General features: G+C 40.3%; 1 protein-coding gene across 1 annotated transcript in view; it reads left to right on the forward strand.

The window, feature by feature from the left end:
* The window catches only part of LOC128266687 (fatty acyl-CoA reductase wat), a 29,900-nt gene extending 15,057 nt beyond the window's left edge, over nt 1–14,843 (forward strand). Inside the window, exons 2-10 of the mRNA XM_053003376.1 lie at nt 9,352–9,461; nt 12,037–12,111; nt 12,193–12,305; nt 12,368–12,616; nt 12,915–13,170; nt 13,575–13,767; nt 13,820–14,059; nt 14,122–14,379; nt 14,442–14,843. Of these exons, the coding sequence (XP_052859336.1) occupies nt 9,380–9,461; nt 12,037–12,111; nt 12,193–12,305; nt 12,368–12,616; nt 12,915–13,170; nt 13,575–13,767; nt 13,820–14,059; nt 14,122–14,379; nt 14,442–14,529 (1,554 nt within the window). The 5' untranslated portion in view covers nt 9,352–9,379 and the 3' untranslated portion in view covers nt 14,530–14,843. The remainder of the gene's footprint in view (nt 1–9,351; nt 9,462–12,036; nt 12,112–12,192; nt 12,306–12,367; nt 12,617–12,914; nt 13,171–13,574; nt 13,768–13,819; nt 14,060–14,121; nt 14,380–14,441) is intronic.
* The last annotated feature ends 283 nt before the right edge of the window (nt 14,844–15,126 follow it).

Here is a 15,126-nt window from a genome sequence, read left to right on the forward strand (position 1 = left end):
ACATATAAAAACCTTATTTGAGGATCGATTCTGTATAACATAAAGGAATACACAGAGCTCCCCATAGAAAATTGTATTACTTTGAGAATTACATAGGTAATTAACCAGGTTTTTAGATCAAATACTAAACGTGATTTGTTAAAGATTGAAATCAAGCAAATATTAGAGCTGATGCAGTATATGCGTGCCATCAATTAAAAATACAGTGCTCAGTTTAATAATATAGCACGATCGGTGTGAAGAATGAGCCAAGGTCGAACTTTTTACTGACTTTACTGATTTTGTAAGTCAGCAACTTCACGCTTTAATGCTTAAAGCAGTTTTGAATAAAATCAAAACATACTTGTTGGCTTATGTGGGCTTACGTTACAAATGCAACTAATCAATAACTTATAGCTTATTTAAACTGCAAACATTGGGATGCAAGAACATAAACAGAAAATAAAAATAAACAAAATAACAGGGCGTGCACGTAACGTAAAAGAAAACAGTAACAATAATTTTTATGAGATCCTTTAGTAAATGAAGATATGCCAATAAAAATAAATTTTGTTTTGACCTTACCTTAACATTTGGTACCAAGGTCTCAGTTTCAGTAAGACATCCTCTTAGCTCTTGGGCGCCACAAAATATTAAAAAATGATTGCCTTGTTGGCAGCGAGCAAGTGCTCAGCTCTAAGAGGCTGGGCCGCACCCACAACATGCCCCTTCACATCTACATCCTTGGATTCACGCCCGGCCGACACGCATACGCCCCGTGTGACGCGACCGACACTTGAGCCGGCAATCAGGCTCAATCGTTTGGGCCAGGACGAGCCAGGGAAGAGTGGGGCAATGGGGCTTGCAATCTGGGGCTGGCACTCACACATTCGCACGTACGAGGGCAGCAGCTTTGAAATGTGAGCTTTTCCAGCAGCAACAGCAGCGGCAGCAGCAGCGGCAGCAGCACAAACAACAAATATAAATCGTTAACAATAAATAATCGTCTATAAGAGACGACATTTGTAGCTCCGTTTTGTTGTTGTTTTTGTTGCTGCCAGCTTGATTCATTTTTGCCAACTCGGGCGCTGCTTTATGCATTTGTAGTCGTATTTGTAACACAATTGTTTATACCACTGCGGCTTGTCGTTCTGTTCCCTTTGCCTTTGCCATTGCCTTTGTTGCTTTGTTTTTATGGCCAACCCACCGCCCATTTGCCCATCGCCCTTTTGCCCATCGCTTGGGCTATGGAGCATAGTTTATTGTTATTTTATTGGGGAGGGCCTTCTTTTAGGCTTTCGCGTGCTTAGTAAATAATTCGTGCTCGGCGCGTTTATGACGTGATTTCTTAACCGTTTAACCACCGCCCCCCCCTCCCCACGCTTTGCTACCACCACCACCCTCTAAGTGGGTCGATCCCTTGCCACGCCCCAACGCCCCTCCTCACTCTAGTTGAAGGCATGTCGCATGCCACTTCAAGCTCAAGGGGCTGCAATTTCAATTTGCAAGGAATTTCCATTATGATTTCTCATTCCATTGATACGCTTCGCCAAATTGGGTATAATTCCCTAGAGGATTTCGCTCAATTAATCTTTGAATGCTTAATACATTTCGTAATAATACAATTAGGTAATTCAAATATTTTTAAACAATTTTATAAAAAAGTTATTATTTTTTTTAGTAAAAGCTGTTGAAATATAATGAAATTAAGTGTCAAAAATATGATATTTATTTGTTTCTTATATTATTCGCTAATGAAATTGAAATCACTTTATTACATATTTACTCCTAAAAAAATATTCGAGTTAAACATTTTAATAGGTAACTCTTTGCCTTGTCTTTAATTAACCCATTTTTAGGTCAGATTTTTATATGTGACTGCATTTGCGTAAGCTTAAAGTTGGAAACGCTTTTGTTTTAGTTTAATTGGAAAATATCATAGTTTATGAGCAAGCGCCAAACAAAAATGTTAAATTACATTCAATTATAAATTACACAAATTGGGGCAGTGAGAGGAAGATGAAGCCATGGAGAGAGGGAGACAGAGATAGCTATTGAAAACGATTTAAATGTTTGCTTATTTATTAGCGCATAAATTTGTTGTTGTATTTTATTATTCCTTTTTTTTGCCGGGCCTCTTGTGCATTACATGCCAGCGAATGTTGTTGCATTGATTTGTGCCGTGATTTCCACTATTATGGCAGCAATAAAATCGCAAGAGAAGAAAAAAATAAACCGATTAATTAATATAAATTATAGCGGAGCGCGTTTAATTTATTTATATTTTTTATTCGCCTTTTCGCATTCGTTACGCTTTTTTGTTTTACGTCGATTTTGTAATGTCGTGTTGCTGTAATTGTTGTTGTCATTGATAATGAGCGAATTATGTAATTACAATTTGTAAACGTGTGTGTTTATGTATGCATGTGGGTGTGCGATTAGTTTTTCCACAATTTTGCAAAAACTGACCATAATTAACAGGTGTAATAATGGTGCAGCAAACAATTAAAATTTATTTAGAAATTGTTCAAGGCGGTTTTTGTTCATTGTTAATTTTATAAAAAATTTAAATTAACCTTATACATTCATTAAATAAAAAATGAAAACAATCAAACTAAAATAAATCATAACAATAATCAATTTATGTTTAATTAATGAGAATTCAATTAATCAAGCATCACTTTTAATTGATTTACCCTTGTTTATAAAGGATTTAAAGGTGGAATTTGGGTTACTTCGTAGTCAATTGTTTTACTTGTTTATATGTGAAAACTTGTATGTTGTCTGCCATACTACGCCTGAAAAATACTATTGAAATCTGGAATCTGTAAGGGAATAATATGATTATACAGTGTGAAGTTTGATTTTTAAAGGGCTTAAAATCGGAATCAAATAACTGGGGGAATTGTGAATCAATTCATTCATTTCATTTTATTTTATTGGGGCTTTGAGTAACCGTTTACAGTTTATCCCCTTGGGTCAAACTCATATTTAACTGCATTTAAACCCCATTTTATTGTATACATTTTACCAAAAGCTCTCCGGACCATCATAAAGTGCCAGCTCTGGTTGCGTGTAGATGAAGATTGGTAATTTGCCTATTCAATTTGGCTTTGATTGCTGTTATGGCCATGCGAAAATGCGAATATGAGGCAATTGCTCGGCAATATTTGCCCGGCCAATACATAAACGTTATGGCCAGCCGCACAGGCATAACCGAAACTATTTGGTTAAACGCTCGAATTGGCCGGCAGCTCAGGTGTGGCTGGGTTTTGGTTACCTCAAAAACGTACGAGAATGGGAATGTAATCGAGTGCTTTACACGATTGTGACGCAGGCGCAGCTCCGCCAACCGGAAAGATATCCATTGATAGCACTCTCATATATATTCGAAGAGATATCTGTACAAGATCCAAGACACGTAGCCTCGCAAAGTTTCATTAATTTAATTGCCGCAAATGTTTGTCACTTGTGTAAGATTCGTAATTGGATATTGCGAGTTCGCACACGTTTTGCTGGATAGATACGTGTAATTAGCATTTTCCAGAAGCTCGAGGGAGGGGAGTGTCGAGAACCTGCAGTTTGCTCAATGCAAACAAACATCGGACGTTGGATAAAGTCGTTAAGACACCGCATTTCGCCAACAATAGCTAAACTTCGCAGTTCCCATCGACTGCAATTACTACTGCCGACCCACTACACACTGCACACTACACACTACCCACTAAGTGCTCGAGCACACACATATTAACCAAAGGTCATGGGAATGGCTGGTGGTTCCCTAGAAAGGGAGGACTCCCCCTAATCCCTGCTTAATGGGGTCTGAAAGAAGGCTTCTTTCATTAGATCCCATCGGAGAGATTCATTTGAGCAGCTGTTAATTGGCATTGGCTGTCATTATGCTGCACGCCATAAACTAGACGCTGCTGTCACAGACGACCACTCAATTTCAATACCATTGCGGCTCATAAAATGACGCATCAATATAATCAAAATTATCATTACACCCCGCATTGAGTGGCCTGGGAAATGGAGTTCGACAGGATGGCAAATGCGAGATGGCAAAGAGAAGAAAAAAACCAAGGGGAGCCGGGCGAGAAGAAGCCACAACAGCAACGATGCATAAGCGACATAAAAACTATAATCAATATCCATATCCATTAGCGTTATCGTATCAACGAACTCGAATAATAATAGCGTACATATGTATGGATGTACGGTGCTGGCCACCGCAGACGCAGCACCCGGACCCGGACCCGTACCCGGACAACTATACGGACACGGCCACCGCCGATACGGACACCGGATAGGAAGCCCATGCCCGGCACAAGGATACCCACCCGGACACCCCGTGGTGCTCCGGCCGCCCGTCCATTTGTCTTCACGTAATTATCTTTTAATAGATTTAACGAACATTTTTCGCACCGACTCTTTGCTTGTGTGTCAACCCAGTGACAACAGCAAAAGCAACAACAACAGACGCACAGCAACAGCGGTATTAACAACTAGCAAAGAATGAAATCGGTAAAGTCAAGGGAGTAATTTGCCATGAATGTGCTATACCCTATTGGAAATATAGTTTATTTAAAATAATTATATTTTTGAAATCCAAATTAAATTAGTTAAAAAACTTCGTAACTATTAAGTTTCCTGTTTTAAGACATAAATCATATTTTGAATGATAACAAGATTTGATTTTAGTAAAAATAAAAAAAAAACCAAAACAAATTCTTAAGAATCTACAGATTATTTTTTGAAAATGCTGATTATATAAAAAGTGTTTCTTAAAACTATTGTAGATTATGACCTGTTTGGCTTTTCCTCATAATAAAAATGGTTTTAAACATTTGAGGTGTAGTAATGTCAGTCAATCGAGAGGAATTTAGTGGGAATACTTTTTCATTCGGTCTTGAAGTGCAATGCAAAGTGATTGAACATGTTACCTGTTATAATCAGCGTTCTAAGTAATTTTATATAAGCAAAATCGTTTGTTTTTGCTCACCAAATTATTTGCATTGTCACGGGTAAGACAGTAAACACGTGGAGATGCAACCAAATCGATTGCACAGTCATGGCCACTTGGCCCAAAAAGGGTATGGCTGGTGCAGCACAACGGATATATATATGATTACCTACGAGTACAAGTGCGAGTATATAGCTGTATAGTCCGGACCCAGTCAGACTCTCAGACTCTCAGACAGGCCAAAGCCAACGGAAGTCGGAAGTTGTATGGCACATGCGGTGGTCGTGGCGGTGGTCGTGGCGGTTGCAATGGCGATGGCTTTTGCACCACCACCACCACTGGTAATGGCGATGCCAATGAGGCGCTACTGGATGGAGTGGAGTGGCTCGTAGATGGTAGATGGTGGGTCGTGGGCGAGTCGATGCCATTGCTCGGCCATTTCCATTTTATGGACTTTCAAACTGTTGCTGTTAATTATTTCTTCTTCTTTTAATGTGGCCACTGGCGTTGGCCGCAGTTCTTACTTATTCCGCCCACCAACCGAACAGTTCCAGGACCTGCTCCTCCTGTTAACGATGTTGCCTTCCGATGTTGATGATGATGATGATGCCGCCGCTGATATTATGCACCACCGCCCGTTTTCCTCTTTGCATTTCTCGCTCTTGGTGGCCGTTGTTTGCACTTTTCCACCATTTTACACTTTATTACAAAAGCATTAAATAAAATTCAAAGCGAATGAGTCTCGTCAAAAGTGTTCGAGATGAGGCAAAGGTAATGGGAATGCGGAAAAAGGGGCTGTGATGTAATTTTCGATTCGCTTTCGAGGGTTGGGTTACGTGGCGAGTACAGAAATTCATGGAAATAAGCGAAGTGGTGTATTCGCTGATTTTTTGTTTGCTGTTGGCCGCGTTCTTCTCATTGTTGCTGCCACTGCCAGTGGTGCTACGTTGTTGCATTGCTAACAGTGCTGATTCTGCCCCTCGCCCCGTCCCTGTGCCTGCCCCCTGATGCAGTTGTTATTATTGTGGTTCATACTTTTGTTTTTCAGCCCATTGTTAGCCGAAAAGTTTTTTGTGTTGTTGTTGCTGGCGGAGCAGCGGCAGCGGCAGCAGCAGCAGCAGCAGCAGCAGGCCGCCCAACAACAACTGCAGGCAGTATGGTGCACCGCACGCAAACAAGCGCCAAAAGTAAAAGAAGTACCAGAAGCGGCAACACCAGATCGAGTAAAACAGTGGTTGCATGTCTGGGCAAAAAGCTTTGCACAAAAACTTATTTTCATAACAAAAAGTTGTCCCTTTTTTGGTCTTGTACGGCAAAACTGTTAAAAAGATACAGCCGCTTAAAAAGCGAAAATTATTTTAGAGCTATTTTGTGTGGAGAAACCAGAAAAGCTCTTGCTTTCATAGTTCAGAGAATTAGGTATGCCTATAAATATCAATTATAATATAAATATTACGTATTAACTAATTGTTTCGCTCAAAAAAACTATTTATGGCCTGATGTTAGTTAAACATACAACTGAAATACTATTAGACAATAATTAGACCTCATTTTTCTGTGGAAAAATATACTTTGAACTTACGGGACTACAAATTAATTTTACTTAACCCTTAATATAGTCGTGATGCATATCTGCAACATACCAATAAAATTCCATTAACAACAATTCAAATTCTATTAATTAACAATTGCTCAATGGACTTGTCCTTAATAAAAGTGTACAAAATCAAAAAAAATAAATGGCTAAATATATATTTTAAAATGATAATTAGCTAACACCTAAGCTTGAAGTGAAATCCAATTAGATGGATTAATATTTTGCCCCTTTCTTTACATTTTCGACCCACTGTGCCGAACTGTTTCAATTAGCTGCGCTTCGATGTGCATTGACGATGGAGTTTCGGTGTCGACAACTGAGTGGGCAGCGGGGAACGCCCGGTGCGGCGGTGGGGGGGCAGTATCTGCGGCTGATACTTAAACAATGTATAAATTCGTCTACAAAGTCGAACCCCTGCCCCTGTTCCTTCCTCCCTCGGAAGTTCATTCAGTGCGTACCGAACGAGTACCTTTCGAAGCTTTTGGAAACGGACGGATGGATGGATGGATGGATGGTTGGGTGGATGGAGGACGCTCTTCGCTGGCATCGGTGGCTCTGTGGTCGCCAGCGTGGTGCAATCAGCTGCAGTGGCTTTTTGGCCGCACTGCCAGTTAGCTAGCTAGCTAGTCGGGGATTTTCGGAGAGGGGGGACGGGGTGGTCGGTGGTATCCAGTCAGTTGGACTGAGCTGGCAGGCTGCCCCAGCTAACTAAGTGTCCCTGCCTGCCTGACTGCCTGCCTGACTGCCTGCCTGCCTGACTGCCTGCCAGACTGCCTGCCTGCCCCCGGGGAAACCCCGCTTTCTGTCATTGGATTGCACTGTGTTGCTTTCGTCACTCATCCGACTGAGTGAGCGCCGAGCCAAGCGCGAGTGGTGTAAAAGCTCCTCAATTGGTGTGAAATGCAACACCCCGCGGCCACAGAAACTGCATGGGAATGGAAAACGGAAAATGAGGAATGAGTAATGGAGCTCGGTTTCAAGTTGCGAATACGGCAAATATAGGTTAATTGAGCGAGACTTTGACTTGCACGGAATTGTTTAATTTTTCATTTTCATATCGAGTCCGAGATGTCTTCTGTACTCTTTACCTTCCGTTTGTTGTCTCATTATTTGTTTTCTTGTATTGTTTATGACCCATAAAAATACACAGAAAGCGGTCTGATTTATTGAATTAAATTTATTGCATTTTTTTTAAATCAAAAATATTGTTTCCTCATGCGGCCAAATTCTAATCGATTTTTATAGTTTAAACAACAAAACAATAAGGCTCCTATCGATCTGTGATATAACTACCAAGAAAAAATTAAAAAAGTAACTTAATATTGTAAATTTTATACCGAAAAAGTGAGAGCAACGAACTAAATCAAGATAAATACTGACCGAATTTATGTAGTAATTATTCTAAATACTGTTGTTATTTTAATCTCTTATCGCCTTACACTTTTGTTTAATGATCACACCCAGTCACCTATTTACGTAGCTAATTTACTTGGCTTGTTTACGCCCAAAAATGTACCGATAAATTGGAGATATAAAGGTAAGTTAATAATGGCCACCGATTCCTGGTTTTAAATACCGGTTGGGATTTGAATTGAAAGGCTTAATTGTTGGCTGGAGATATGACACTGTGAAACAATGCCCCCTGAGCTTTGATTACATTGTCGTTTTTGTTCGGGATCTGACCCGGATTTTTGCCTCAGTCTTGCTTTTTGGAGAACTTTATTCAATTGATTGGAGCCTTGATTAATGCTGCTCAGTCTGTAATTGTCTTTTTAAGTATGTAATAATAACCGATGATTTGAGTATGTGCGCGTTTGAGCAGTCATCGAACTGCAGTTGACTGACATTGGACCTTAAAGTCAAATTGAAATATATGAGTTTAAGTAACTTGTGCCTACACTTTGAAATACCTTTGCCGAAAACGAGTTAATAATAATATCGTGCTCACTTCGAAATTTGCATAAATTGCTCATTTCGCTGTAAATAAAACAAGTTCAAAAATTCAGCATTCATTTGTTATCGTTTGTGCATATGGTTATGCATAGTTTTATTAACCTCATCCCGTGCTGCAGTCGCTTTGAGTTTTCCAGTTTGACTCTCACTTAGAGTTTGGTATCATTTTTGTCTGGATTTTTGTTTTTCCCTTCATGTTTTTGGCCTGTGTCAACAGGTGCGTCTGGCACTTCATTAGAAATTTTACTGAAGCGCTCCACTCTTTTTCTTCATCTCCATCTCCCTCTGACTCTATCCCTTTTCCGCTTTCTCTGGTCTACCAGAAAGGAACAAAGTTTTAATTAAATTTCGTACTTTACTGGAGCGAAATTTACTTATATATATTTGATTTTTAGTAGCCAAGAAACAGTCGCATGGCTACCGCTTTGGGGCTGTTGTAATTGGCTTTATGGTTTTCTCTTCTCATTCATCTAGCTCGAATTAAAGGAATAATTTCCCGAAACTTCTGCTGGGGCGGTGAGCTGAATGGGTGTCCAGATATTCAATTAAGGGATTATCTGTGTCGCTGAAAGGGAATGGAATTGCAATTCTTTTCACTATAAATTTTGGTTTCAAGTGGGGTACTCAGGCTCCTAAGCGGTTTACGTTTTAACAAGTGATTAGTAAGCTTATTTTATGCAGTTGAAAATGTAGTAAAATTATTTGGCATTTAAAAAGACCTAGGGCTATGCAAATCAAATTTTATCTGTTTAATGTGTTTAACCGCCTTAAAATTATCTACTCTCAAGAATATATATATTATTTAACTTGAATTCCCTGTTTTGTTCTAATTTGTTTCGTATTTTTTATCTTCCTTCAGATAATTATAAACCATTTACCTGGTCAAGATGGATGATCCCAAAATAATGAACATCATGAATGGCATGAAAACGCTGGAAGATCATTGTCAGCTCATTAATGACGTGAAGGGTGAGTGACCGGTCGAAAATATTATTTTAAATAATGCAAACAACAAAGCCGACCCAAGATCAAGTACCGAACAACGCAAAACCCCGGCCACAATCCAGGAAAAATAAAAGGCATTTATGTGAAATATTACATTAGCGGGGGTGCCTAGCCTAAGGGAACATTGGGTGTGTGTCTGTGTGTGTGTGGGTTTTGAAACAAAAATTTGTGGAAATTGACAAATTATGTGACAGACTTTTGTCTGCCGCCCACAGAATCCGAAGAGCCAACAACCATTGTTGACAATTCACTCAAAGTGGGGACCCCTGTTGTTGTTTTTCGAGATGATGTTGGTGGTGGTGGAGGGGAAAAGGAGGCTTTGGCTTTGGCTTCAGCTTTTGGTGTTGGAGTTAGCGTTGAACAAATGCCCCAAAGCGCTCGAAAAGCTTTAAACGCCGCACTCCAACTCCCACTCGAGTCACTCCAAGTGAGGCTCAATTTCGACGCGTCCACGGAACAATGATGGCCTGGTTGGTTCAGTGCTGCTGGCTTTCTGGGGGGTTTGGGGTGCTTGGGTGTTTGGTTGTTTGGTTGTTTGGGTGTTTGGGTGGTTGGGTGGTTGGGTGGTTGGGTGTTTGGGTGGTTGGGCTTTGCCATGCCATGGCTTACACATTTTCAGTTTAAGGTTTTTGGGCGGGCGCGAGGCGATGCAAAGTGCGCTTGAGTTGCATTTAAGCCAATTAGCATAGGTAAACAAAACATTTGAGTGAGCCAGCCAAGTGCTTGTGGTTGAGTGCGGCCTCGGGGCAGGGAATTTCCTCCAAGGAGGAGGAGGAGGTAGTGGGGGTAGAGGGGGTGGTGGCATTCCCGTGGCTTGCCATTGGACGGGAGCCGTTGCCGTCGCCGTTGCCGTCGCCGTTGCCGTCGCCGTTGCCGTCGCCGTTGCCGTTGGCGGTGCCGGTGTCAGCTCTAGGTGTCAAGTTGTATTTGTATGAATGTGTTTGTTATGTCTCAGCCGGGAGCGGATGAAGGGCCGGCGGCACATCCTCCTTGGCAATGTTGCATTTATTATGCAATTATCAAGTGGCAATTGTGCATGGGTGTAGACTTGAATACATCGGTGTGTGTTTGAGTCCTTGTTTTCCAACTGACAGTGATTTACGCCGACGATTGGCAATTAGGTAGCTCGAGTCGAAGGCTAAGGCGAAGTGGGTCATCTCAAGATGAAATGCCATTCAATTTAGGAATGCAGAGAGCTGGACACTGAAAAAAATGTGAAGTAACTTGCTAAGTTTCCAAATGCTTACAAATAATTTGAACTAAGTCTAAAGCCCTCAGTTGAATATTCTGTTGTTGTTGTTGTAATTTAATATTTACTTTAATTGTTTGCTGTACACAAATCGTTTAATGGAATATTTGTTATACTTTTTTGAATACTTTGATTGAAATAATAAATTAAGCCAATGACGGATCTTACATAATTTTTATTTAATGTGCCACTATGAGCATAAAACAAATATAAAAAGTTAATCGAATTTCTAAATAAATTGTATTACGTTCTGAAAACATTTGTAGTAACAAAGTTTAAGGGTCTTACTTGTAGTAAAATGCAAAATCAACCTTTTATTGTTGATAAGTATGACAACTTTAAATTAAACAACTTTTTTATCAGCTGCTATAGGCATGTAGAATTACCATAAGAAAGTTTTCAAATAAATAGATAAGATTTTAAATATATTTGTAGTTACAAAGTTAAAACAACTAAGTGAAAAGTCAACATTTTATTGTTTATAAGGATTTTTACTTAATATGGACGAACTAATTGGTTTTGTATGAATCTTAAAATAATAACATAATCTGAAGCTGTTATATGGTATATACGCTTGATGTATGAATTACAGTAAAAAGTGTCAATATAAATGAAAAACAACGAATTGGTTTTAGAATCTACAAGTTTTTCTCTCAGTTCAGCTGAAAATACACGTGTAACATATGCAACTGTGCGTGTGCGGGTATTTTAGGCGTGTGTGCGTTTTAGACAATAGATGAATGGCTCGACGAGCTGCTAACTTGCAAATATTTATGAGTGGCCCAGCAAGTGGCAGGCAACGGCAACCGATGCCGCAAACAACAATGTGGGCAGAGATGGATGGCCTGCGGGGGAAGGGAACCCCCTCTTGGGCGGTGGGTGGACATTTGTGGGAGGGTGGAGCAGAGCCATTGGCAGGCGGCGTTGAAACGTCAAGTGTTGTTGCCGTTTTGGCACTTTGGCAAAAATGCAGCCAGGAGCCAAAGCCAACCTCGTGCCCTCCCAACTATGCCGAGTGTCTGTGGGTCTGTCTCTCTGGCTGCGATTGTATGGGTGCCAGAGTATCTGTGTGTGGCGTGAATTATGCGCAATTCAAGTGGCATTTGATGCGCATTTAAATTCGTGACGGGGCTTCAAGTTGGTGGCAAACAAACCGAACCGAAGCGAAACGAGCAAACAGATGGTTTGGCTGTGGGTTTGGGTTGGGGTGGAGTGCCTACTGAGCCCCCCAATGATGCGCATCAAATTGGCTAATTGTTTAATGACTGTTTGCATTGATCTCTTCCCCAGACGAGTCGCCCATGCAAATGTTCTACAAGGACAAGGGTGTCTTCCTCACTGGCGGCACTGGGTTCTTTGGCAAAAGTAAGTTCCACTCCGGTCGCAATACGTGACTGGAATTCCGCCCACTTATTTACCCCGTCTCATTTCGTCTCGTGCCTCCAGTTATCATCGAAAAATTGTTGCGCGTCACGGAGGTGGGACAAATCTATTTGCTGATACGCACCAAGAAGGGCAAGGATGCCTTTGCCCGAATTGAGGATCTGTTCAATGATCCGGTAAGTGACATAAGCCTTTTAATTATGTTTATTAGCCCTAAATGAATTTTTTCGTTGGCCAGGTCTTTACCAAGATGAAGCAGGTGAACCCCAAGTACCGCTGTCAGATCACCATTATCAGTGGCGATTGTTCTCTACCCGGACTGGGAATCACTCCCGATGAGCGCGAGACGATCTTGGAGAATGTCAATATCGTGCTTCACAGTGCGGCCACTGTGCGTTTCGATGAGAAACTCAAAATGGCCATTGCCATTAACGTGCATGGCACTAAGGAAATCATTAAGCTGGCCAAAGAGATTGTTAATCTGAAGGTAGAGAGATTTTTAGACATGTCTGTAATTCTTATTTTACCAAGAAATCTTGGAAATATTGCCGATTTCTCAGTCTCATATTAACATTTAGTTTTATTGATGTTTTGGAAACATTTAGACACGATTTTAATGTCAGGTTTTGAATTATGTTAAATTGCTGTTTCGGAAACATTTACGTTTAGCTTTTATGAAGGCATATATAATATTTGCATTAATAAGAAGACATGAGTTTCCTTTAAAGTAACTAAAGAATATAGAAATTAATTTTTGATTGCTTCCTGCCTCCGAATCTTTTTAGGCTTTGGTTCATGTCTCCACAGCATTTGCGCACTGCAACTTGCGTCACATCCAGGAGAAGTTCTACAGCGGCACGATGTCCGGCGAGAATGCGTTTAAGCTGAGTGAGTGCCTCGATGAGCACACGCTTAACATCCTGACGCCGACCATCATTAAGGGGTATCCGAACACATACACCTTCACCAAAGTCCTGGCCGAAAACGTAGTGCAACAGAGCGCACAAAACATGCCAGTCACTATCTTCAGACCGGGCATTGGTGAGTTGAATCTTTAAGTTAGCCTTGAGTTTAAGCTTTCAGCTGCAAAAATATAAACTATGTAATACTGTCAAAGATAAGTAATTAATATGAAATTATTCATAGCTATGAAAACATTTATTACCTATAATGGTTTGAGTTATGTACGTATTGAAAACCATAAATCATTAATTAAATAGTATTGTTTGGCTCCGCCCTTTTTTTGCGCTGCAATACGATTTGTTTTGTTGGCTAGAATATTAGTTTACCAAATCATCGCTTTGTAATAAAGTTAGTCATTATGCAATTTACGCTTTAAGTGCTTCATAGACATTTTAGCTGCAATATATATTTAGGCTGGCTTGAAAACCGGTTTTTATTTTAATGTCATTAATATAAATAAACCATCGATTTGTATATTACAGTGATCACCACGTACCGCGAACCGGTCACTGGCTGGATCGACAACATGTACGGTCCCTGTGGAGTCATCGTGGGCATTGGATCCGGAGTTCTCCGCGTGTTTACGGGCGATATGGACAATAAGGCACACATCGTACCGGTGGATATGTGTGTGAATGCACTCTTGGCCAGTGCCTGGGATATAGCGCGGAACAAGTGAGATATACAAAAATAATAATTAAATTGTTATTAAAATATTTCGCTGTAGATACGAGACGCCTCCGATATACAACTATGTACCGGATGCGGAGAACATGGTCACCTGGAGGCGTTACATGGAGGATGGCTTTGAGTACGGCTGTGACATACCTATGCGGAAATCCATATGGTATCCGCGCTTCACCATTGTGCCGCACATGTGGCAGTACCACATCCTGTGCTTCCTGTACCACACATTGCCCGCCCTGGTCATGGACGCCATCATGGTGATAATTGGCAAGAAGCCGAGGTGGGTTATTAGTTCATTTAATTTATGGGAACCTTTATAACATTTTTTTGATTCTCCTCCAGAATGATGAAGATCTACCGCAAGATCCACAAGCTAAGCAATGTCCTTAAGTACTTCAGTTCGAACGAGTTCCGCTTCGATAACGACAATGTCAGAAAACTTACGGAAAAGCTCGATGATCGAGATAAGCGGCTCTTCTCCTTCGATATGCGTGATCTGGACTGGACCAATCTTTTCCGCGTCAGCCTCTATGGACTGCGTCTGTATGTGGTCAAGGATGATCCCAGTAACATTCCCGAGTCCATCAAGCGCTACGAAAGGTGCGTGATTTCATTCCCCTAAATCTTTTTCTATTAATTTTTTCCTAAAATTACTCTTTCAGATTGAAGGTGCTGCACTATACGACACTGGCTGTTTTCTATTCGCTAGCTGCTTGGGCGCTTTTTGCCCTTGTCAAGCTCTTCTTATAGGACCCTATTAATCTATCTTTCGCATTCGTTCTAGGGCATATCTTTTACTCCTCAATCTTTTGGCGCAAACTCTAACATTTCCGTTTCCGCAATAGTTTTTAGTTATAGTTAATAGTATGTATCGTATATATCGTTTGTATGTTTGTACCATATCCATATGCCCAAAGTCATATGTTTGAAACGCTTTATCCGAATCTTGTATAGCTTAGTTTGTACGTCCCTTAATGTAAATTTGCTAAAGTTGATGGCGCAATGTGGATGTAGATGATTGAATATGAGTACAATAAAAACTGCTTCACATTTTGTTTGGGAAACATTTGCTGTTTTTTTTTTTTGATTAAATTTACACATTGAAGTTATATCTATATGACAACCAAGAAACTGTAAAAATTGCATTTTTAAAATAGTTTTTAATTTGTTTTGGGGACAACTACAAAAAGAATTTAGATTAGAATTTATACTAAAACAAATGTATGTCAATTGCTTGAACAAAACTACGTGTTTAAAAAAATCGTAATCAGTCTAGGCAAAAGAAACCAAACTGAATGCGACAACTTTTTTAAAGCTGTTAGAAAAAATATCTTTAAATGCAGCTCA

Source organism: Drosophila gunungcola, chromosome 3R (assembly GCF_025200985.1).
Source record: "Drosophila gunungcola strain Sukarami chromosome 3R, Dgunungcola_SK_2, whole genome shotgun sequence".
Classification (NCBI taxonomy): domain Eukaryota; kingdom Metazoa; phylum Arthropoda; class Insecta; order Diptera; family Drosophilidae; genus Drosophila; species Drosophila gunungcola.